This window comes from Euprymna scolopes, chromosome 25, assembly GCF_053919585.1.
Source record: "Euprymna scolopes isolate OS-2025 chromosome 25, ASM5391958v1, whole genome shotgun sequence".
In the NCBI taxonomy this organism is placed as follows: Eukaryota; Metazoa; Mollusca; class Cephalopoda; order Sepiida; family Sepiolidae; genus Euprymna; species Euprymna scolopes.
The window spans coordinates 59916299-59943354 of record NC_136506.1 but is presented as its reverse complement, the minus strand read 5'-3'; the positions used below and the strand labels follow the sequence as shown (position 1 = coordinate 59943354).

Below are 27056 nucleotides of genomic sequence, written 5' to 3'. Positions count from 1 at the left end.
CTTTAGAGCAATTTTCCTTAATCTAGTTTATAATTAGCAATCTGCCATTAACAATGGCAACTGATATGCGTGAAATATTTGGTAAATGTCGGAAAGAATCCTTCTCGGACAATTTTCACTTTTTAAATGGAACAGAAATCGTAATCCATCAAAAATGATATTTTTTAATCGTGACATTTTTTATTTGCTTGAAAAATCGTGACATTTTTTATTTGCTTGAAAAATCGTGACATTTTTTATTTGATTGAAAAATCGTGACATTTTTTATTTGATTGAAAAATCGTGACATTTTTTATTTGATTGATGAATCGTGACATTTTTTATTTGATTGATAAATTGTGACATTTTTTATCTGTTTGAAAAATGATGACATATTTAATTTGTGAAAAATGGTTGTCAGAATAGTTTTTATACATTTCATTTGATCGATTGTGTGAATTTATCGATTCGTTTGACTTGACTTATTTTTCAATTTCGAATTCAAAAACAACTAAAGATTAATTAAATCAAAGTCACAAAAATAATTAATGGCTGTTAGCTTGATTCCATTTTTAAACCAAACTCTAGCAAAATGGTAAATCAACCAAATGCTTTTACGAATTCAACTGAGATTTTTCTTTTTTTATTTTACATTCTATTGTTCTTCAGAGAAAAGAATCGCACACTTCTTTTCCAATCTCGTAAAGTTCAAATTGCATCTTTGATTTTAAATATTTTCTGACTGCACGAAAACAATAAAAAATGGTTTAATATTTTTTTTTTATTCTAGGATTGCCGTGAGTACCGTTTACTTTGGTTTGGCTTTGAACAGCGGCGACCTCGGCGGTTCTGTCTACGTCAACTTTTTGGTTGGTGCTGTTGTCGAATTACCAGCCTACGCCATCTGCATTGTTTTACTTGATCGAATGGGAAGGAAAAAACTACACGCTCTAGTGATGACCATTGGCGGACTTTCTTGCCTTGCCACTATGATTCCAATCCTTATGTCGAACCATGAAACGGGTAAGATAGACATTTTGAATATTAAATTGAAAGTACAAGTTTCCTAGAGAGGAGAGATGTAATTGATTCTAATACTAAATACGACACCCATATTAACTAATAAGCGATATTGAGAAACAAAATCCTTTACATAAACGAAATAATAATTAGAATTTGCAGAGATTTTTCGTTTCATGAAATTTCATGAAATAAATTTTCGTTTCATGAAATAAATGGCGCGTCACAAGAGTTGTTCTTTTCATTGAAACGTTTATGATAAATATACAAAACTATTAATGAGTCGGCGAGAGAAAACGAGGATGATGCCGCCAAGAAGGCGACTGTGCCCTAGGCGACTTTAAACTCTTGACCTCCTTAGTAAATTGTTTGTTCTCAGCAGGTCTGCATATCTGGAGTCTCTATCTAACTCCGCACCGACAGTAAGGGTCACAGCCACGGCCTGAGAAATCGCCATTAGCAAAGTGTTCTCACTAAAATTCATAAGTAGGACAAAAAGAAAAAATATGAAAGTTAATGCAGACGATAAAAACATTTTAGAATTAACAAATGTCATACTTTCATAAGGAAATATTTCTGATAAGTAATTTTTGAAAAGAAAATGCATAACCTTAAAAGGTTAAACTAAAAGAAATTATTCTGGCTAAAGTTTGTAGCCGCCCCCCCCCCTAATACTTTGACTTCTACAGAATAATAATGTGATTTGTGGTTGAAAAGAAACCTAGAAGCGACAAATTAAAAATAAATCCGTCTCTGACGATGTCTACCAAGATCGCCCTTAAGCAATGGTTTAAAGACTCGTAATGGGAATTTAAAATTAGGATAAAATCTGCAAAATAACATAAGGCCTGTGCACTCTGAAAAAATAACGTTTGTTTCGAAAATTAAAAGTGTTGATATCACGATGACAAATTAATTACTGCCAGTATTATTGAAAAATACAGTTCTTTAGTTTTAAAAAATTCCAAATTCTGCATAAATAAATGTTTATTTGGCACTTGAAATTTTGGTTAAATCTTCGATATTTTTTCATATTAATAAAATATTCTGTAATTAAACTAGAAATTGTCTTAAAAAATCGCATGAAAGTTCTTTAAAATGTTTTGGAAACACTGAAATAAAAATTGAGCTGAGTTGCAATTTCGGTGGACATTTTTTATGTCGTTTACTTCTAGTCGATATTAAATCGAAGAATTTGTTCTGACAGGATCGTGTATTGTTGTGCAACATTGTGCAATGTATTTTTATGCTTTCTTATTTTTTATATTGCATGGCTGTTCAGTTGTTCAGCATTATTGATGCAAACTGTACCCATCGTTAAATGAGTCTATGTTCATTTATGGTGGACAGAAATAAAACAATTGCTTTTTTCTACTACGCATAGTTGTGGATCGCTGATGACCAACGTTATTATGACGTCATAATGACGTTTGTTGCAGACCAGGATATATATATATATATATATATATATATATATATATATATATATATATATATATATATATATATTCTGCATATGTTTGTTGCAAACCAAGATATATATATATATATATATATATATATATGTGTGTGTGTTATGTATTGTTTGAAATGTTTTGGCCAATGAGCTTTCCGACCTGTTTTTGTTGTTGTTTGTGGTGTGTTGTTTTTTGTAATTTTTTTGTCAGTTTGTGAGTGTGTATGTTCTTGTATTGGACTAGGAGAAATGTGTAATTGTTCGTCTATGAATGCAGATTTAAGTCTGTCTATTGCAAAATGTCTTTTTTATCTCTTTTTAAAATGCTGTCGAGAACTAGATAAGGTCCAGAATAGTGTTTTTTTGACTGCGTCGTTCCTGATAAAAACGTATTTACAGGTGTGAATATCGCTTGGAACGAAAATGTTCGTGTCTGGCTTTTTGGTTGGGGTGAATTTTAATCGTGACATTTTATGTTTTAAATCCGTTACAAAAGTTGTCGTTGGGGAAATGTCTGTATTGTTTTCACAGAATTGTCCCGGTAAAATCAGTTCTGATCCGAAAACTAATTCTAAGGTGTGCTCTGCAAATCTTCCTTCACAGTGTTACGAATTGCTAGAAGAATGAGTGGCAAATTGTCTGACCAATCCGTTTTCGTTCATAGCCAAAGATGCTTTTAATTGTCTATGAAACCGTTCCACCATACCATTTGCATAAGGGTGGTAGGCAGTAGTTTTAACCTGCTTTGTTCCCAACAAATGGTTGAATTCAGCGAAAAGAGTTAATTGAAACTGTGAGCCCCTGTCCGTTGTGATTACGGAGGGCACTCCGAAAATTGCTATCCAATCTTGTAAAATCGCTCTGGCTATTGTTGCGGCTTTCACTGGTATTGCTGTCGGCCATCTGCTGAATCTATTGACTATGGTAATGACGTGGGTGTGTCCTTTTGAAGTGGGCAAGGGTCCAATCAAGTCGATATGAACATGAGTAAACCTAGCATCTGGTACACTGAAAGTTCCTGAAGGTGATTTTGTATGCCTGTGAACTTTGTTTTTTTTTTTGTTTTTTTTTTTTGGTAAGGAATGCAAGTTTTAGTCCAACTACGGATGTCCGTATTCATATTTGGCCAAACAAAACATTCTCCTATTAATTTCACGGTGGCGCGTTTTCCTGGGTGGGACAAATTGTGGAAAAGCTGGAAAACTTGTCGTCTGAGGCTGGGTGAAATATAAGGACGAGGGTGTTTTTGTGAAACATCGCAATAGAAATTTGTTGTTCCGAATGGTATCGGCATTTCTTTCAGTTTCAGTGAAGTTTTGTCCATTATAGCTGGGGGCGTGGTATCGGTTAATTGCTCTTGTGCTATTAACTCCATACTTAGTGGAGTGGAATTTAAAGAAGCAATTGTTGCGCGAGATAAAACATCAGCTACAACATTTTCTTGTCCTTTCACGTAACGTATATCGGTAGAATATTGAGCTATATAGTCAAGATGTCGAATTTCTCGTGGACCGTATTTATCGACATGTGTGTGTAGAGCAAATGTTAAGGGTTTATGATCCGTATAAATGGAAAATTTTCTGCCTTCGAGGAGATGTTTAAAGTGTTTAATTGCAAGTAACTCTCTCAAGAAAGTGCTATATTTAGTCTGCGCTTTGTTTAATTTGGCAGAGAAGAATGAAATATGGGTCATTTTGTTGTCAGAAATTTTGTGAATGACCGCTCCTACTGCTATTTCCGATGCATCCGTCGTAAGCGTAAGTTCCGTTGTATCACTATCTTGGATATATGTAAGTTTGGTGAAGTTTGCCAAAGCAGTTTTCGATTGTTCGAAGGCCTGTAGTGCAGGTCCTTCCAAAACTAACTGTTGGTTTTGGTTCGTTTTTTTAACAAGTCCATTAGAGATGCGAGTAACGCGGAACAGTTAGGCAAAAAGCGTCGTAATAGTTAATTATGCCTACAAAACGGCGTACTTGTCTGACAGATGTCGGTAGAGGCAAATTTGAAATGGCACTTACTTTTTCAGGCAAAGGGGAGATTCCATCCTTGTCGATTAAATGTCCGAGAAATTGAACTTCCTGGTGGCCAAAAAACACATTTATCGGTGTTTAGTTTCAGACCGAAATATGACAGTCTTTCGAAAGTTTGTTCCAGGTGTAGCCGGTGTTCTTCGAGGTTTCTGCTGACGATTAAAACGTCGTCCACATATGCGAATATGAACGTTGGAAAGTTTGACAGGCGTTTCTAAGCCCGAAAGGCATCCTTAGGAACTCGTAAAGGCCAAATAGTGTGGTCAGTGCAATTTTTTGAATGTCTTCTTCTATGACTGGAATTTGAAAATATGCCTTTACGAGGTCCAGCTTGGAGAAAATTGTGGCACCTTGAAGTCCATTGGCGAAGGCATGGATATGAGGGATAGGATATCTATCCGGAACTGTTTTCGCGTTTAAGCATCTAAAATCTCCGCACGGGCGTTGTCAGCTTTCTGCACCATGTGGCAGTGGTGATGACCAAGCACTTTTCAAGGGCTGTATTATCCCCATGTGGAGTAGGTTTTGAAACTCGGATTTTGCCAATTTGTATTTATCCGGTTTCAAGTGCCTGGGGTATTGAATAGACGGGCGGTCCTGTGGTCTTAATATAGTGCTTAGCGCTATGCTTGATGGGGTCCGTGTTTTTAAACGGCTGGGAAAGTTGAGGAAATTTTTGGAGTAACCGGCGGACGTGTAAATCTTCGGGTAGGGTAGCGCTGATTTCGGTGGTTAAAAATTTCGAGGTAGTTCCACTCACCAAAATCTTTGTTTCGTTGTCGATGTGTGATGAGTCATGTCGACAGACAGGTTGAAATGGGCTAAAATTGGAGTGGTCACGCTGGCTATGGTGAAATTTCAGAAAAAAATTCCTTCGCATTCCCAGATTTAAGTTTAAAGTTTTCTCACCAAAAGTGGGTATTTTTGTACCGTTGGCGGCTTGTAGGCTGAAAAATTGGGTCCCTGTTGGGTGGTCATGCGATGTCGGTACGACGCTGATTTCTGCTCCGGTGTCTATTAAAAAGTCATATCCATGGATTTTGTCACGGATATAAATATAAAACAGACGACCTTTTTTTGTGCTCCACCAACAGTCGTCATCGTTACTGGCTGGAAGGTTTGTTTCCCTGCGCTGGTTTTTTGAACGCGCAGGGTGTGGTGCATTTTCTCGCGTCGACGCCGAATCTCTTGTGGTAGAAGCAAACATTTTGTCTATCTTGTGACGTGGACTGGTTCCTGCTTAAACTTCTTCACCTGTAACTTTGTTGTGTGTCGTTGTAGTTTCTGGGATAATGTTGACGCGTTTGAAGTACATTGGCTAGCTGCTTTGAAAGCTTTTCAACCGTAAACTTTAATTCGACTAATTCTTTGCCTCGGTTTTGGTCAGGTTGCCGTTGGTGGGCCGGCTCCGGGAACTTTCATGAATTCTGTCGGCTATGTCGGCGAGTTTTTCTGTTGCCGTCTCCTCCGACATCGGAGCGAGGATTTGCTTGGTAGTTGGGGGTAATTTACCCAACCAGAGGCTCTTCATGATGCTGTCCGACATTTTGTTGTCTCCCAGCAAGGCTTTCATATGGCGAAGTAGTTGAGAAGGCGTACGGTCTTTTAACTCAACTTGCGTGAATTAGTTATGAATCATGGCTTTGTTGGAAACACCGGTTCGTTGCAGGATTGCTTGCTTCAGCGTGTCGTACGGTCTTTCCTCAGGTACATTTTCATGAAAATCTGTGACTTCTTCTACCACCTCCAATGGCATTTTTTCCATGAGGTAACAATGACGCGCTCGTTGTGACGTTATCCGTTTAGGGTTGTTTGTAGTGCCATGTCGCACATGGAAAGGGACCCTGCACTCATCCCCGGTGGGCTATCCCGAGGCCACAATCCTAGTAGATGGCAGGACAGCTGATGGTCTGCTTGTGTTGCATGTCTGGTATTCTGTATAACCACTTGTTCAGCACCCCTTACCTAAACTGAAACTCTAAAAAAAGAAAAATGACAGTACAATAAAAAATTACGCTAAAACCAGGCCCAAACTCAAACAAAACGAACCTGCCTTCTCCCATGGGGCTTGTATTTACGAACATCCGTGGCTTAGAACTAATTTAAATTATGTTGAAGCATTTTTCCTAACAAACACCCCGGATATCTTAGCACTAAGTGAGACTAACCTACACTCCTCCATCCCCTCTAACTACTTTAACATGCCTGGATATCTCCCACTCTGCCGTAAGGACTCTGACAAACATATGGACGGACTTGGAGTCTACATTCGTAACATCCTCCCCTTGACTAGAGAAACAAACCTAGAATCGGAGGATCAAGACTTTGTGCTTTAGACTAAACATACAACATAACATTAGCTACTTTTATTTTCTCTACCGCTCTCCCTCGACCCAGGACCCGCACCATAATAAACAAAGTCTTTGACAGCATAGACACAGCATTCTCCCTCGACACTAGTGCACAAGTACATGTATTTGGAAACTTTAATAACCACCACAAAAACTGGCTTGGATTCTCTACTTACACAGATGCAGCGGGCAGCACAACACATAGCTTCGCTATATCTCACTCCGTATCACAAATGGTTACGTTTCCAACCCATTTCCCTGACCAGCAAGAACAACACGCATCACTTCTAGATCTGTTTCTGACCACAGTTCCCGAGAATTGTATAACAAATGCTGACAGCCCACTCGGGAATGCTGATCATGCAGTGATAATGGTAGAAATCGCCCTAAACTCTAGACCCAAGACTGAAGAGCCAGTGCTCAAAACAACGAGATATTATAAAAAGGCTGACTGGGAAGCCATCAGAGATCTTACCAGAGATGCTCCATGGGGAAATATTTTTTCTCTTCCTGCTGAACAGTGCGCTAATGAGACCACTGAATGGTTCAAAATGGCAATTGAAGCACATGTTCCCATGTGGAAATTTTATAGCAAGCCCCACTCTGCCCAATGGTTTACTTCTACTTGCGCAACTGTCATTGCTCAAAGGTAGCATACATACCACAGATTTAACCAACATAAGTCTAGTTCAAACAGACAGAAGTATATAGAAGCTAGAAGTAACGTTAAGAAAGAAATAGCGACAGCTAAGAGAGAATTTACTGAAACCACTAAAAAACACATCGAAGCACAAAAATTAGGAACGCATGACTTCTGGAAAATCTACAACAGTGTAGTAAATAATGGGAAATCAACAATTCCACCACTAACCAACAATCACGAGGTTGTTTGCTCAGCAACCGACAAGGCTTATATGCTTGCCAGCCGGTTTGCCTCAAACTTCACACTGGACTCTTCCAACCACCCCCTGTCTGACTTTCCTTTAAGGACAGACGCCACGCTCGACAATCTAAAAATCACCTCTGCTCAGGTGCATGCTATCATAAAAAATCTTGACACTTCAAAAGCATGTGGACCCGATCTCATCCCAGCTGTGCTATTAAAACAGTGCTCAGCTGAAGTAGCTCCAGTTCTCTCCAAACTCTACGACAAATGCCTTAATGAATCTTGCTTTCCGGACTATTAGAAAACTGCTTCTGTGGTACCAGTATTCAAGAATTCTGGTGAAAGAACTGACCCATCTAATTATTGCCCCATTAGCCTCCTCCCAATTTTCGCCAAAATATTTGAGACCTTAATTAACCATGCTCTAGTCCATCACCTTACAGATGCTAAACTTCTGACTGACAAACAATATGGATTTAGACAAGCCCGTTCCACAGCAGACATCCTCACTGTAATCTCTGAACGTATATACCATTCACTGGACAAAGTGGTGGAGGGCAGAGCGGTAGCTCTAGATATATCTAAGGCTTTTGACAGGGTGTGGCATAAGGGTCTCCTCAGGAAAATTAGATCATACGGTATCACTGGTAGAATACTTAAATCCTTCTTAGATAAGAGAAAAATCCAGGTTGTCCTCGATTGTCGTACATCTAAACAATATGATATAAATGCAGGAGTGCCTCAGGGGTCTATCCTTGGACCTCTATTGTTCCTAATATTCATTAATGACCTCCCCGACAAAATTGCCTCTGAGATGGGTATATATGCTGATGATAACTGGCACGACAGGAAAACAAATGAACATATATCTAAAGAAATGGCAAAAACACTAGAGGATGACCTCCAATCTGTAGTGGAATGGGGACAAAAATGGATGGTCACATTCAATGCTGCCAAGACTAAACTGGTTTCCTTCAATAATTACAAGAAACCTTCTCTGCCACCAATAGCAATGGCCAGTGACTCTATATCTGAGAGTACATCTTTCAAACTGCTTGGCCTAACGTTCACAGGAAACATGAGTTGGAACAATTACATTGAAAGCGTTGCCAGGGCCGCTGCAAAGAAGGTGGGCTCTTTCTACCGTGCTAGAAAACTACTAACACCCGAAAGTATCCTGTACCTCTATAAAGCCACCATTCGCCCATGTATGGAGTATTGTTGTCACATTTGGGCTGGTGCATCTGCTGCTAGTCTCTCGCTCCTAGACAAGGCTGAAAAGAGATTCGCAAATCTGATAGGCCTTGAACTGGCATCTAAGCTTCAGCCTCTCTCCCATCGACGTGATGTTGCATCCCTCTGCCTGTTCTACAAGTATTTTAATGGTGAATGCTCTGACGAACTGCAGACACTTGTGCCCCCACAACGTAGACACCCTCGACAAACCCAACAGGCAGCTAAATCCCACCCCCAAACAGTAGAGATCCCTAGATGTAAAAGATCTTTCTACTCCAGTAGTTTCTTCCCCAGAACCGCTAGACCCTGGAATTCCATTCCAGGTCCCTGTTTCCCCAACTGTACTGACGTGCAGAAGTTCAAGTGTAGCGTGAACCGACATCTTGCTGCCCAAATCCCAACATAGTACCCCAGTAGTTGTTGCCCCTGATAGTAGCCCCCTACACCAAAGTGGCAATGTGCTTTGTTTGGTGTGAAAATGTAAAAGATAAAAATAAAAAATAAAAAATAAAAAATAAATAGCGTCAAATATGGATTTGTGTGGAAGAGTTTAGTTTAAACCGCGTTTCGTTCAAACACATTCATTTCATTTTAAATTAAGGCGTCATCATCATTTGTTGCGGACCAGGATATAATAATCCTAACTCGCTACAAAATAAAATAATGAAATGAATGGAAGGAAGGAAAAAAAAATCGATTCCTGAATAAAATAAACATGTCGTTTATTTTCTGGTGAAAATAAATGGTTTAGGTGGAATACGTGTTCAGTTCAGTCGTTGACGACTATGCGCATGGTAAAAGAGGAATAAAGTAGGGGAAAGAAATGGCAGTCCAGCATGTAGAAAATGAGAGAGAGGGTTGACCACAGTAAAGATGCGCGTGCATGGTAACAGTCGGCCACGTGGAAGTGTCTTCAGGCCACAAGCTGTGGACGCAAACTTATCTAGTTGATAACCCAAGGCAAAAGGGAAGAAAGAGAAAGTTGAACGTTGTTGTTGACTTTTATACCGGGGTCAGTGTTCTGACTGCACCTGTCTGGATTTCACTTAAAAGGAAGTGACGTTACCAATGTGTGTATGTTTGCGCGCGCTCGAGCGTGCATGTGTGTGTACGTGGATGTGTATATACGTGCGTGTGTGTGCGTACATGCGAGTGGGTGTATGTGAGGAAAAAAAACATGTTCGAACACGTTCGCAAGAAAAACTGGGTGAATACAATTAGTTACTAGAATGTATGTCCATAATTTCTCTTTTATTTAACAGTCATTCGTGTATTGTAGAAATTCTCGCCTACGAAAATCAACAGAGATTAAACTATTATCGCCCAAAATCTTTAGTAGACATATCAGGCCAGAATTTTTAAATGTGGGGATTATTTGGTTGTGTAGGTAATTCACACTGAACACAGACGAAAATTCAAAAATGCTAAAAACATACATAAACAATACAAATGTTCACATTCAAACGTAAAAAAAAAAAGACATTTTATTGATTATTTTGTGTGAGATAAATGTGGATGTGTAAGTGCAATTGCCTAAGTATGCATGGCTATGTGTTTCAGTGGCATGAAAAGCTTAATGATAGTGGTTGTAGTAAGAAGAGGTAAACGAGCGATGATCAAAAGAAAAAAAAAACAAAAGAACACTTACGTGTTATTTGAATAACAAAGCTTTGGCTTGTGGTGAGTGAAGAGGAACGGGTTAGGGTTAATGGATGACTAGCTGGAGTGGGTGCGCTAAGCAAAATGTTTGATGTCTAGTGAGCGCACCAAGTGTTCCAAGTCTGACCTTCAAAATTCTAATACTTTTGTTTCTGGATTTTGTAACTTTATATAGTCTCGCCAAAAATATTAACTGAAAATAAAAACAAATCGTCTCCCCCCCCCCCACGCTGATTTATTAATTAGAGGATATTCTTTTCTGGTAAAAATAGAAGGAGCGTGTACACTGCACGTGTATTTATCATGTGTGGATGCATATGATTATAATGAGAAGACTGGATATTCCATTATATTTTTTTTCATGATAACACATATGGTGGTGAACATATTCTCCATTCAGGGCGCCGCGCCGCCGTCTTAGATAAACACGATGGTCGGAACTAAATAATAAATAAAACAATTATGAAGAAAGCGACAATGATGAGGAAATAACTGAATTTACATCAACAAATATTCTAACGTCAAAGACAAACATATCATTATATGATACAAAAAATATGGTTACGATTTTAAAAAAAAAATAAGCAAAACAAAATTCTACACCAATACTATTTCTGTCTATGCTTAAAGTTTATTTATTATTTAGGAAAAAATAACAACGTTCAAAGATTCTGCACAAGATAAAGTGTTCGGCTGTTTTTTGTGTGTGCGTGTTGGAGATGTAGCAACATTCTTTGCAGTTTTGAAAGTGCTTGTATATATATATATATATATATATATATATATATATATATATATATATATATATATATATATATGTGTGTGTGTGTGTGTATTTTTTAATTTGTAGTTTGATTTAATATAGAATTATTTTCTGTAAATATACGCATGAAGTCTTTCAACATCGAAAGTCATTAAAAGTTATTTTTTTATGTTTGCATATCGTGATTCTTCAACTGCAACAATTATGTCAGCATTGATAACTCTTGCACGTGACCATAACATGTTTGAATCTACTTGGATCACAATTTTTGCATTTGGTTTGAAATAAGTTCGGCAGAGATTTTCATGAATATGGTTTTTCAATTTTGAATAATTTTTTATTGATATTCAGTGACCTCACGGAGTGCATCGAAACTATTTTGGAACTGAGTTCTGTTACAAAACGGCTTCCATATTTGAATGTCACTCTCGTTAGTTTTCATTCTGTCTCATTCTCATGACAACCATTTTTTTTTATTTGTTTCTTGATTTATTCCTTATTTCACATTTAATTTTTATTAAAAATTACACCTATATCTTTGGGTTGTATCTATTGTCCTCCTCAAGATTTGATCACATTCTTTGATTTTCTGTCATATTTGCGGATACCATCAGATACTCCAAGACTTCCTTTGCAATCTAGCAGTATTTGGCCCGTTTTCTGTGTGTGTGTGTGTGTGTTTCGACATCATTCGATCAAACGGATATCTTAAAAACATAAGTCCCTACCAAATAGTGAATCAGAACATGTGAACCGACTTATCTTCCTTAAGATGCATTGCATAATAGCTATGCAACATAGTGAATTCAATATGTTTGCAGGAAGCTTCTTTCTTAGTCAGGATTTTGCTATTTTATGTTCAGTAGTTTTGGATCAAATCATTCATGTTGTATTATGTGGACTGAATTTTTGTACTATTGTATGCAGTTAGTGTTATTGTTGTTTCCGTTAATTTAGGTTTAGGTTTTATTGTGTTGTAAATCTTTACTGGTATTACATTCACTTCAGCTCCTGTATCAATTTTAAAATTAATAAATGTAGTTTTAATTTTCGCTTGTCAGTTTGGAGCACGTGTATATATATTTTTTTTTTTTTGATTGTCAGACATTGTATAATTTTTTCTTTTTTGTTCGACATATTCGTGCATAATGCCCTTTTTTTCCAGAGTTTGTACAGGTTTTGTTCTATGCGGGACAGTTATTTTTCTGGTGCAAACCAGAGCAATAGGTGCATTTTTCAATCCAGTACTGTGTTTTGGCGGGCTTTTTGTCTTATTTAAAGGCTGCATGGACAGACATCTTGTTTTTTGTTCTTTTGTTTTTCTTCCTGCCCTGAATTAGCGATATATTTTCTGTATCTGACGTGGTCATTATTTTAGAGTGTCTCTTCATTTCTTCGGCACTGAGCCCTGCTTGAATTGCTTTTTCGAAATCCAACGACGGTTCTCTCAGCATTCTTCTCGAAGCATGTTATCGTTAATGCCACAGATAAGAATGTCTTTTATTAGTAAATTCTCCAAATTTGCATTTGTTTGCTTTTTGTCGTAGTTCAGTAACATATTCACGAATCTCTGCGTTTCTTTTGGTTTGCAAGTCAAGAATTGGTATGTGAGAAAAGTTAGGTTTTTTCTTGGTTGGCAGTGCAAGTCAAATTTTTCTATCACATTTTCCAAGTTGTATTTTTGTTCTTCGTTCTCAAAATTGAAGGTGTAGTAAATATTTCTTCCTTCATTTCCTATACAGGTCAATAGTATCGATGTTTTAACCTTCTCCGGATTTTTATCTGACTCTGTTGCTTGTAAAAATAACTTGAATTGGTTTTTCCATGTTTCCCATTCTTGTCTAAGATTGTCTGATGAAAAGTTGAGTTTTTTGGGGTGCGGCAGAAATTCCATAGTTTTTTTGTGTATATATATACATGTGTATGTAATTTTTTTTTTTTTTTTTTACGTTTGTGAGTATTAAGGTTTGTAATTATTTTCTGATACCATGTTGTATTATGTGGACTGTATTAGTAAAGGGTTAGTGATAACATGGAGAGAAGAGAGAGAGAGAGACGTGTGAACGGAACAAAATCTTTATTAACGCTGAGAAGGAGTAGTAGTTTTTGCTACTACGATATACCACGTGATTGTGTTGTGGGAGGTTGCAGGCAATGGTGATGGTGGGAGTAATGCCAGTCAAGGGGAGATAACTCGTGTAACTTGATGTATATAACAATTCATAATTCACCAATTTTCATTTTGCTGCAATTGCATTCAACAAAATTGTTTGCACTTTTTTACATTTTTGATCGCACTAATATTTTTCGCATTGTCCAATTCTTCATTTCATTATTTCTTCATTTGTAAATGTATACAATATTTTCTCAGAGAATAGGCAATGTCTATTTTTTTGCTTCTCTGTAAAATTTTCCATGCTTTGAAATCTGATTAGCACTTACATTTTTTTCATTCACTGAAGTTATTTTACATCCAATTGTAAGCATTGTCTGTCACGGTGTGACACACACAAAAAAGATTTTACTTTTATGGTGACTGAGATTTGTATTTGTTCTTTTGGGGTATTTTGAGCCACACTGTGTTATTTTACTGCCCATAGTTTAGTGCTTTGGTCGTGAAGGGCTGAAAAGACAATAATGAGTTCGAGTAACATAATTTTGTGTTTGTAGAAAGTAAAGAAGTAATGGGTTGTCAGAAATTATTTCAAAGTTCGTTATAAGAAAGCCGCTCTATTATGACCATTATTATTATTATTCATAATGTCAAGAAGAGTTTATAATAGTTAACTTCTTTTTCCATTTATTTTTAATACATTCTTATGATATATTCCCATCTGCTTTCCTTCTTTGTGTTTCTAACTCTTTGTAATCCATAACGGCACATAGTTTTTACTCTTCTTACAATCTCTTTACAAATAGATACAAATCGTCTTTATCCTCTTTTCCTTTTGTAAGTGGCACTTGTATTTTTTTTTCACCATTCTTCTTCTCGTCTCTAGAGTGGATTTAGCTTTCTTATTTCTTTGTATTTGTCGATGTTTTATTTTATCATGTGTGCATTTTTTGTGTGAGGTAGTCATTTTCAAATCTCTGCATTCTTTGTTAAAAGCTAGCACAGTCTTCTTTTCCCATCGATTCATCTGTGGTGCATATTCTCTGCTATTTCTCTCGTGCTACATTCTACTTTCTACTCAATATTTCTGGATTGTGTGCTATTTTTCATTATAACTTTTGATAAGTTCAGTGTGAGATTATCAGGTTATTTCTTCAGTCCTTTTATAATTTTTTCTTGGATTCTGTTTTTGGGTGGAGCAATTTATATAATGGATACGCTAAAAGTGAGTTACCATTTGAATCTGTAAAAAATACAAAGGTGACAACAACGTTTTGCTAATTTTTTGTTTCTTTCAAATTTTAATCTTGCACTTTTTACGCACTATTTCAGTAGTGTGATTGCAGATACAGTTTATTTAAATTAATACCAGTGTTTAGTGGTGTGAACCTTAGTTAATTCATTATCGTTTTTGAATGGGTAAAGAAGGATAAGGTCCTGGATATGACCTTAAACTATATCCGATGGTGAGGCCCCAGCTTGCGGGTTTTGGGGAGTGTGGAGCCACCTTTTAATTGTCATTGCTCCCAGGTCCACTCTGACCCGGAGTGGTAGTACCTGTTAGGGTCCTAACTATGGGCTAAATAGAAAATGACTTGCAAAAAACAAATATATTCTATTAAAAAAATTTTCTTCAAAATCACCGGATTCGGCATTAAATAACCTGGAAAGGGTTGATATACCGTAAAACAAAAACAACCAAAGAAGGATAAGATAAAGCATTGGATGTGTGCGATGAATAGAATAGTCCATGATTTTCATGTATCTTACAAGTGGTGGATTTGCAGTCGACCATCAATTGACTGATTTTGCCTGATTGAAAATTCGTCTTGCAATCTTATGCAAAAGACTGGAATGCACTACAAAACGACTGGCAAACAGATGAGAAGGAGTTAACAGTTGGTACAAAAATAAGAAAATGAGGGAAACATCAATTAATAATCTATCGGCGTCAGTTTTGAGATAAGGCTGCCCACTGAGCTGATAAATAATCTTAATCATTCAAATGAAAACAGTGAAAACAGTGAAGAGCAACAGGTCAGGTCTCTATGGAACCAACGCGAGAAATGACCAAAACTATTTGCTGCATTTCTGATGAAGCTACAGAAGGAAGTAACTACAACTGCTAAATGTGTGTGTGTGATGATGATGATGAGATCGGAGTAGGAGGAGGGGTAATGATCAAAGTTTATCTGCCCCCTCCCCTTAATGTTATACACTGAGATCTCTTTTGCTAGGAGATTTGTAAGTCTGGCAATTCGCATATTAAGTACACCATTTGCCATAAAAAATATTTGCATATTGGCAAAAAAGAATAAGGTGGTGAATGTTCTTTTTTCAGAGTTATTAGAGTTGTTTTATTTTATTTTTTTTTTGCATAATTATTTTTTGTATAATTATTTTTTTTGTATAATTATTTTTTTTGTATAATTATTTTTTTGTATTATTATTTTTTTTGTATTATTATTTTTTTGTATAATTATTTTTTGTATAATTATTTTTTGTATAATTATTTTTTGTATTATTATTTTTTTGTATAATTATTTTTTGTATTATTATTTTTTTGTATTATTATTTTTTTGTATATTATTATTATTTTAAAAATCGAAATTAAAGAAATATGTTTTAAAAAAATCCTCAAAATAGTCGGTAATGGGTAAATTTGAACACGTTTAAGATTAATTTTTAAATTAAAAATGGTCTGCATTGTGATACTAGGTAAAAACATTGTTTATCAATTTTTGCTTTATTCAATGTTGTTTTGTTAATAATTAGAAAAAAAGTAAAATGAAATTTGTAATAATTAATTAATTTTAGTTTTGTTGAAAAAGTATGTAATAAATAAAAAATAATTTAAAATTAGTTTACCAATAAAATGGAGATGGATTTGTTTTGGAATAATTTTCAAAAACTTCCTTTTTCAGCGATTCATTAATTTGGACGACACACTCACAATGGCCAATCTCGATGACTTTATGAGGTTGCATTAAATCATGTGGCTATCATTATATGCACAGTTGTCTGCTATTTCGTTTTGTTTTCTCTTTTATTAAAATACTTTTTTTTTTCCAGGATATCGATGGATTATTTTGATATTGGCAATGATAGGAAAGCTAGGAATTACATCCGCTTTTGGAGTTGTGTATTTATACAGCTGCGAACTTTTCCCTACTGTTCTGCGAAACAGTGCAATGGGTATGTTTTCAACCTGTGGGCGAATAGGAGCTGTGCTGGCGCCTTATATCGCCGATTTGGTAAGGATTCTTCACATTATCTCAAAGGGTGCGTGCGTGCGTGCGTGCGTGCGTGCGTGCGTGTGTGTGTGTGGTATCTAGGTCGGTTGATGAGTCAGTGGCTGGATAAGTGAATTTATTTGACGGCTGAACAAAGTCGCCAGAACAGGTGATTGAGCCAATAGCCGAACGAGTGGTACTAGACCATTGGTTCTCAACCTTTTTCACTCCATTCCCCCCTTCATGAATTCTCAACATTCGTGTGGCTCCCCTTCATTTTTCTCCCAAATCCCACCCTGCCAAAAAAGGCGCAGAAAAAAAAGAATAAATAAAATGTTGATGAAGAGAACACCCTTGCTTTATTACAAAGTTTAAAGTCATAATTATCTTATATTGATAGATTTCTGTGATATGCTTAACTTACATCACTAGACTACAAAAGACTAGCAGACAATAGCAAATTTGATTTGGATGGGAGAAAGTTCAATTAACCTCTGCATACTTTATCACACATCAGTGGGAAGGCTGATATTGTTTCTTTTCAGTCAGTTGACGAATCCGAGGTTGTGTCACTGACAATGCACATCTCATGTCGGGGTCCACATCCAATCGGTTGCGGCTCTTATTCTTGATTTGTAGAAGGGTGGAGAAACCAGACTCACATAAATAGGTAGTTGAAAAAGGCAAGAGTAGTCGAAGTGCAATCTCACTGACTTTTGGATATGACTGATGCATCGAACACCAGAATACATTCAGAGATTTTTCTTCATAGAGATCTTTGGCAGCAGAATCATGTTTGAGATCAAGGAACTCGTCCTGAACATCACTGGGAATGGTAGTAATATCAAGAGTGCCAGAGAATGGATTCCTTACCAACTTCCCTTCTTCCTCCTCGAATTCTGGGAAGTACATATTAAGTTCACTTTCCAAGGATCTCAGATGCTGGGTGATTTCAGTTTTTAGTAATGGGTCAAGCAGACTATCTTCTTCATTCTCGTCAAGGACAGCTGAAAGGTTTTCAAACATGGCAACATTCCCGGCACCGACTTTCCTTTGCCAATTCTGGAGCTTGGCAAGAAATCCACGAAGACAGTCCATCAGGTGAAACACATTTCTTTCCTTGCCCTGTAGTTTCAGATTCAACCTATTTAGCTGCTCAAATATATCTGCTAAATATGCAAGACGTGGCTCCCACAAAACCTCATTGAAGTGACTCAACAGATCATCTTTCCCTTGCATTTCCAGGAACAATTTTAGCTCCCCCCGAAGTTCAAACACTCGATTCACAACATTGCCCTTGGAAAGCCAGCGCACTTTGGAGTAAAAGAGGAGAGCTTCATGCTCCGAATCCATGTCTCTACAGAGGTTCTGGAAAAGGCGAGAGTTCAGAGCTCCAGCTTTTACAAAGTTGACGCATTTGACCACTGCCTCCAGGATCTTGCAAAGTTCATCAGGGAGGGTTTTCGACGCCAGTGCAAAACGATGGATCATACAATGAACCCCCTTGGCATTCGGAGCTACTTCCTTGACACGCTTCTGGAACCCTGATTTTGATCCCAGCATCGCTGGAGCCCCGTCTGTACAGACTCCACAACAATTTTCCCATGGGATCCTGTTAGCTTTGAAGAAAGAAGATAGCTTTTCCATCACATCTTCAGCTGTTGTGGTGGTCTCAAGCTGTGTACATAACAGATATTCTTCCTTGATATCACACAAGAAAATATACCTAACAAACACGAGTAGCTGTGCACACGAACTCACATCCGTTGACTCATCCAGTTGTATTGCAAACATACCAGCTGGAGACGATTTGATCTCCTGTATCACTTTTTCCTTTATGTCATCTGACATTTCATTAATTCTCCGCTTCACTGTGTCATTTGACAAGGAAATTTGTTGAATTTTACGTTCATTTGCATCTCCAAGAACACGCTTGACCATCTTTAAAGTACATGGCTTAATTAAGGTTTCACCAATTGTGTGGGGCTTCTTTTGCTTCGCTATTTCAAGGGCAACCTCGTATGATGCCTCAACTACACTTGAGGTCTGTTGTTGGAAAGCACCAGTTGCATCCAGTTTCTGTTTTCCGAAACTACTTTCATGGCGCCTGAAGAAATCGGGGTCTTTTTCAGCATACTGTGGATGGATGGTCTGCAAATGATGCTTCAACTTACTAGGCCTCATAGAATCGTTCCCCAACACTTTGAAGCACAGTACACACTGAGGTTTCTCGATGCCATCAGCGAGAATTGATGTAAATCCGTAGCTAATGTACTCTTCACTGTACTTCCGCTTCTTAGTAACACTAGTAGCCATCGCAAATCTAGGGAAAATAAAGAAGACAGACCATCAGAACAAACATTAAGTGATAAGACAAAATAATGATAATGAAGGACAGATAAATAGGACAAGTGATAAAATGACAAACACACAAATATCCACATACATAATACATCCATGGACTCACACATTAAGCACACACACAGTCATACACAAACATACACAGAGAGAGTAAAGATGATAAACATTCACACTCAACCTATCAAGCTGAAATGTACTTTCTACAGCAAGAACACACCTCCTTTGACAAGCACTGCCCCAATTGAAATTATGAGAAGAATAGCGAGTCACATCAATATTAGCACTAAAAAAAAAAAAGCAGGAATACCTGAGTAGGGAATGAGCATGAATACAATGATACCAAAAAATAAGAAAATAATAAAGGAAGTGCACAAATATTTCACACACGAAAACAGCGACCGCATTTATAATTGTCGAACAAAATAAGTAAAACAGTATACAGTATGGTTCAGAATCAATTATACCCACATGTTTACGTGCTGATATCCAAGGCCACACTGAGATAATTCGATCACCTCTCTCCCACATACATACACACATACATACATACACACGTACACACACATTCGTAACAATATTATGTAGGTAACAAAATTTTATTGTCAACTTAATCAATTAAAAAAGAAAATTCCACCATGGCCCCCCTAAATTATTGCCATGGCCCCCTTGGGGGCCATGGCCCCCAGGTTGAGAGTCTATGTACTAGACGAAGTTGCCAGTGATTATGAGGATAGCAACTGATCATGTTGATAGTCAAATTAAAACAAGTGTCCTGATAGCAAACAGGAAATTAAATCAGTCAAGTAATTTAATATGCTTCCAGGGAAGGAAATTAGATATGAGCCTATAGTTGAAATGCATAGAGTTCCTGAAAAGTGACACAAGGCAAGAACAGATACTACACTTTGAAATATTTATTTGCAAAAATATAACATTTGTATTTTGAACAAATTAAGCACAAAACCATCAAAAGTTTGGGAAAAATGGAGATCGTTGGTCTATGGTAAAAAAAAAACTTGAATATCCTACTCTTTATCATACCTCAGTCACAATAGCACATTTGGTGGCTATTCTACTGCAAAACATCCTGAAAATGTTTTGCAAATTTAAAATTTTATTTATAAATAAAAGATTTTCCAAATTCATTGGTAATAGGGGGTGGTACAACAAAAATCAAATAAACACACCAACCCTTTTTATCAATCACTGTTTCTGCTTTGTTCAATGATGAAAACAAGAGGATAAATCTCTAAATTGTAAGTGGAAGTGGGTGGAAGAAAAACAAAATAGTGACAGTGTTAGAGAATAGAGGATGTTTTTCCAAGATGAGAACAATTTGGAAGAAGCGAAGACAAAAAATAAGTCAGAAGGAGTTTTATTACCAGGGGACGGAACTCATGCACTCAATTAAAAGGCTAACCCTAACCCTGGAGTTCAACAGGACTAGAATCTGCATGACGTCATTCTCAGGCAGGGAACATGTACTCATACTTGACTTATGTGCAAAACCTTGCAATTTTTATCAATCATTATTTTTTTTTTAATTAATAAAAATTAATAATTAAAATAATAATTTAATGGAGTTCCTAGAAATTACTGGACCGAGGAAGCTTTATGGCACAGTTTGGTGCTACGATGGCTCTTGCTGAAAGGTCAAGAACAAGGTTGGGAAAGGCGTAAGGTTCTACACAGATTCCTCTGTAAAAGTTCAAGAAAGCCAGTCTCTCGGTATGTTGATGACATGTTAAATCGGACATCCCCAAGCCTCCCTTACAAGGATGTTGAATAAAGATGTGTGTGCAAATCCAGTGCTTCACTTCTTCTTTGCGAAGTAGCAGCGCAAATGCAAAGATGTAGAGTAGGAGCAAACATTGGACGATCCTAACACACTGACTAGGAGATAATATAACTCTGAATACCTATCTACCTGCATCAGTGTCGTTAGTGAGTGATACAGAACAGAGATTGAGTTAACAGAAATCCGATTCAAAACTTGGCATCTCTAAAGCAAAAAGCAATGATCGAGCATGTCAAAAGTTTTGGATTGACCCAAATTTATCTTCACAGCCTCATACTATTTTCTATTCTCTTTAGTATCGTACGAGTGAGATGCAAGTTGTTCTGAATCGATCTCCCCTCCACAATGTAATTTTGCTCAGACTCGATCAACTCTTTAATAACACCCTGCAACTTGTTCAAAAGGATGTTGATCTTTAACTCTGTGTTTAACAGATTTAAAGATCAGCAATCATCTAGTTCCTTCCCAGCATATCTGCTCCGTTTCTTCAGCAATGTGATCATTCCCTTTGTAACTTTACTTGAGATTAGAGCCCTGATCAAACCAATGGTTGAACACATTCGTCAGAAGTTGTATAAACATGTGCAACACTTTGATCTTGATAATCAGTACCAAGTGGCTGACATGAAGTTCTTTTTTTTTTCTGTTCATTTGCTGCTGCATAGTCGAGTACATCCCCAGGGATGAAAGATAGACACATCAACTGTCACGTGTGATTTGCCTGCAACCTACAATCTTCCATTTATTGATTTATAGCCATCATCATAAACTGTTTTCATTGCGTTTTCAGTTTAATATGAATTACCATAATTGTTTTAATAATGGAAGTCTTAGAAGTGCTTTTCTTTGTCTGCAGTTCCAATCTGAATTATTTATATTCACAACGAATATTGATCCTACCACATCACGTGATACATTTAAGATTTGTTTAAGCATGTGCATGGTCTAACAAAGCAATGATTATTATGTGTAGGTTTTTAGGTGTTTGCTAGGATTATGTTTTAGTTGAAGCCTTGTATACTTTATGATGAATTAGAGATAGGGTTAGGATTTTCTTTCTTATTTTAAAAGTTCTTTTCCTGCCAATGATGTTTTCTTTTTTGTCACTGACTTTGTCCCATACGCATATGTTTGTATGACAATGTTCATTGTAGATGATAAATATCCGCTATGTTGCCATAAGTTGCCATTTCATGAGTATTTTTGTGCTTCTAATTTACAAAATCATCTAATCTATTGCCTAGATATCAGTTTGAGATGATTCTAAAACTCAATAAGTACAAGTTTTTCTAAAGATTTATTGACATTAATGTGTCACGTGACTATTTTTCTTGTTGATTGTCACGTGACTATTTTGCTTGTTGATTGTCACCCATAAAAAGTAGATGACTTGTTGATCTACTCTTTGTTTTTCTTACATAAAAATTTACTTGAGTATTTTTCAAACTTCCCGGCCTAACATTCACAGGCAACATGAACTGGAACAGATACACTGAGGACATTGCCAAGGCTGCTGTAACCCTCTGCCAGGCTAGAAAATTACACCAGAGAGCATTCTATATCTTTACATCGCCACAATTTTCACATAATGCATAGAGTATTGTTGCTACATCTGGGTTGGTGCATCTACCACTAATCTGTCACTCTTATACAGGGTCCTAAAACGTTTCAAATCTAATAGATCCCACAGTGTTGGTCGAGCTCCAACCTCTATCCCATCACTACAATGTGCATCCCTATGCCTGTTTTACAGATATTTAATGGAATATGCTCTGATTAACTCATAGCACTTGTGCCCCCTGACTAACCTGACAAGCAGCAAAATTTCACCCCTTCATTATTGAGGTCCCTAGATGCTGGAAAGCCTTCTTCTTTAATAGTTCCTTTTCTTAGACTACTAAACTTTGGAATTCCGGCTTCCTTAACTGTACTAACTTGCAGAAGTGTAGATGTAATGTGAACATATCTTGATACTCAACTCCCCACAGACTCGTGTTAAACACAATCCAAAATAGTAAACCGTTACTTTCCAAAGTAACAATATGTCTTGTTTGGGATGAAAAAGAGTCTTTTAAAAAAAATCACTTCATTAAAAACGTTTCAGTTTGGTAATTCCCCTCTGATATTCTTCAGCAATCATAACTCAAAATAGGCAACAATTTAATCCTGAAGAAAATTTTATCCTTTTTCACTTAGTTTCTCATGGACCAGATGCATTTCATGTGTGTCGTATATGATTATAATTCTCTCTTTTGTCTTTTCATTGTTTACATGCTGGCGTCATAATTGTAGGAGTTCAAAAATTGAAAAGATATGCAAATTAGACAAAAAAAAATAATAAACTTCTTTACTTCTGTATTATTTTCATGCAAATATTTAATTTTAGGATTTTCCCATTTCAATATATTGTTGAAATGTTACATTTTTTTAAGTAGTAAAAAAGATTTAAATGTTAAGATTCTTGATTCAATTAGTGGTGTTGAGTTTTATTTTCATTTAATGGAAAAGTTATTAAATATGTTTGTAGTGACTAATACGAAATACACATTTGAATATCATGTGTTTAGCTTTGAACGCATAACGTCAATTGCATTCAAGATGAACATTCATCTAACAGTTGCATCAAACTCGGCTAACTTGAAATAATGCGAGGGAGATGAATATTCATACACATTTTTACCTTTTATATATTTTGAAAATTTGAATAAATGTTCAACAATATGAGTTTTCTATTTTACACACACACACATCTCTCATTCATATCAATCCAAATCCACCGAAAACACTCTTTTTCAATTACGTATATACATCACACACCAACTAAATATTGTGTAAAATGTGGAGAAAATATATTTAGCTGGCTACGCTATTGAAGTTGTTCAGAAGTTTTGTTTCCTTGGTGAAACCAATACAGTACAGGGTGGAGTGTGATTACAAGAACTAAGAGTGGATGGAGTAAATTCAAGAAACTTTTGCCATTACTAACCAGCAGAGCATCACTATTATTGATCAAGGAAAAAGTCTATCAGGTTTTGTATGCAGTGTATTATAATGTATGAAAGTGAAACCTCACCAGTGAGGGTTGAAGAAAACATGTGTTACAATGATATGAGAATAATACAATGGATGTGTAATACAAACCTTAAAAACACATTGATTACAGAGGAAGATTAAATCTGGATAGTATAGGGAGATGTATATAGAACAGGAGACTTTGTTGGTATATTCACATTGAAAGAATGGATGAGAGTCCGTGGCTCAGTAGATGTAAAACAGTCGAGATAGTAGAATCAGTTCACAGAGGAAGGCCAAAGAAAACATTAGGAAAAGTTATAGGGATGGATTTGAAAGAAAGATGGATTAATAAAGACCTAGCCAGAGATAGGTTGGTTTGGAAGTCAATTTCTTAAAGTTGTTCAGCGTTTCTTTCAAATAATTACAAGTAAAATTAGACATTAAATTTAATATGATAATCATTAACCATGTTACATCACTTGGGGGCTTCATAAAATTTTCCCTTTCCTCTCTATCTTCCTCATTCCATTGTGTCTGATGTATCACTCACATTTATTAGAGTGAAAGATGTCCGTTTGTCTCCCTTTGGATTTGAGGAGAAAAGCAACCATTACGCTTCCCCACATTTTTTTCCAGTTTGAAAGTAAGAGTACCTATTTACTATGCCTCCCCACAGGACAGAGTTAGACACCAGGGTCGTTTTTTTAACGTGGAGAAAAGGTACAAAAATAAAAAATTGTCTCGGTCGTGAAGGACTGATCCTCCACCGAAAGAGAACAAGAAATGAAAGTGCAGCATCTGAAGAACAGATACTACACTTTGATAAGAGTAGTGTATGGCCAAGAAAGGGCTATTTAAGAAAAAAAAATGTTAACAGAAATATACTCTGATAAAATTTACAAACTGTGGTATTGTCTTTTACTGTGTATTATGTACAGAATGAATAAGGTTGGCTAATGTTGTTTAATGACATATCAACTTGTAGTCATTTAATTTTGTGAATTGTGAAATTTTTAATTTACAAGTTTTGTTCAGATTGTCATTGATTTTTGGCAACATTTAATGATTTCTGTGGATTTATACAAATTGTTCACCTAAAAATGCGGCACATTTTATTTTTTAGCTCTTTTCACTCATCGATAGATCATTTATGTCAAACGAATGGAAACTGTTTTGGTGCTTATGCGCTTATGATGCCCCACTATTTTTTTCAAGTTAAATTCAAGTTTTACAATATCCTTTTTTATTAAATTGTTATATGAAAGTATAGAATAATTACTACCCCCTTTACCCATGTTAAGAATAGCTTTCTAAATAATATTATTTCAGCATGGTAACAAGTGTAGTATCTGTTCTTCAGATGCCGCACTTCAATTTCTTGTTCTCTGTCAGTGGAGGAGAAATCCTTCACGACTGAGACAATTTTTATTTTTGTTCCTTTTCTCCACGTTAAAAAACGACCCTGGTGTTTAACTCTGTCCCGTGGGGAGGCATAGTAAATAGGAACATAAGTGTATAAGTACCATTTTTTTTTTTTTTTTTAATTCATTGCATAATTTTTCACTTTTGTAATGCAACAACATTTTTTTTGTAGAATTGATTTCTCATCAAATTCATCCTTGTAGGCTTTTTAAGGTGATGGATGCTTCTTTTGTTTTGTTATTTACACACACAATAATAATTTAAATATAAAAAAAAACATTTCTTGAATGTTTTTTTTTTACACCACTTATTAAGGCCAGATGTCACTTGAGGATAAACTTGAGTCACAGGATAAGGTCTGAATATTTATGCAAAAAATTCTAGATAAGAATCTGTTGACATTTAATTTGAAGACAAACAATTTGTAATGTACAAGGAAGCAGTGCCATGGCAACGTGTTCCACTGACAGGGAGTTCATGCTTTCATCTTGCCACTATTTTTCGGCAACCTATTGAACCAAATCAACCTTTCTAAGTCAATTTTTTTTTTTAATTCTCTTCAGTGGTTCTATTGATCATTTTTTGTGATCAATTCACATTTAATGGATAAAACGGAAAAAAATATTGAAATTCTTGAAAATTATTTCATGCCAAATTCTTTGCTTGCAGGGCCATTTTATTGGTGGTAACATCGGTCGTGCTCTGCCCTTGTTGTTGTTTGGATTGACTGCTATTGTCGCAGGTGCTTTGTCACAGATCTTACCAGAAACAAAAGGGCGTAAATTACCCGATACAATCAAAGATGCTGAAAAGATGAGCAGGTAAGAGAAAAATTGAGGATTGAAATATCAAAAGACAAAATGTCTTCAAAATGAGTAAAGTTCAGGTTTGAGAAATCATTTTTCAATCAATTTCAATATGATTGCAATGGTAGGAATCAGTGTCAATCAAGGAAGAGGAAATTATTTTGCCTGTTTTTAACAATCTTTGACTGCAGAAGTAAAAAAAATCTCAGAAAATGTTTCCACTTAATTTTCTTTACAAAATATCAAGGTGAATAAGTTAGTTTGATCAATTAAATTTTGTTTATTACAATTAAATAGATGATAAATTGAAATATTATTAAAAAAAACTTTTTTTTCTTAAATATCTAATATAAATCTGCTTAACCCTCCTGAACTCTTAATACCCAGTCGGATGAGGACTATCCTATTTGTACTTACCTCAATTTTGCTGATGATCATCGAAAAAAATTTTGCCGCTTCTACACTATTGGGACGAGATTTTGTAGTCGATTAATGGAGTTTTCAAAAAAAAAACAATGGTTTCAACTGATTTTATTTTGTCAATTCTAAGAAGTTACAATGGTAGCTTCCAAATTATGCAGTCAGAATTACCTGATTATTACTGAATTATTAAAAAAACAACTTTAATCGTAGTAGCAGGTGAAAAATTGCTGCCATCTTGGTTAAATTGAAACAAAAAATTACCTCCCTTTTGAACTCTCCTGTGTCTTATGATCAATTTCATAAAATTCTATTTATTTTCTACTTTATCGATTTTCATAATTTTTGGATATAATCATCTTAAAAATATGAGGAGTACGTAGATACTATTGTTTTCATGTGAAATTCAGTTATACGATTTCCGAAATTTCGTCCCAATAGCGTAGAAGCGCCAAAGGGTTTGTATTACTGTACACATAGATTCGAAAAAGTTGTTTAAAAACAAATA

General features: G+C 36.0%; 1 protein-coding gene across 3 annotated transcripts in view; it reads left to right on the top strand.

The window, feature by feature from the left end:
* LOC145247372 (organic cation transporter protein-like) overlaps positions 1-27056 on the top strand; it is a 255075-nt gene that overhangs the window by 220461 nt on the left and 7558 nt on the right. For all 3 annotated transcript variants that reach the window (XM_080109052.1, XM_080109053.1, XM_080109054.1), the window contains 3 exons: positions 770-1002; positions 16566-16747; positions 25992-26143. In XM_080109052.1, coding sequence (XP_079965178.1) covers positions 770-1002; positions 16566-16747; positions 25992-26143 — 567 coding nt within the window. The remainder of the gene's footprint in view (positions 1-769; positions 1003-16565; positions 16748-25991; positions 26144-27056) is intronic.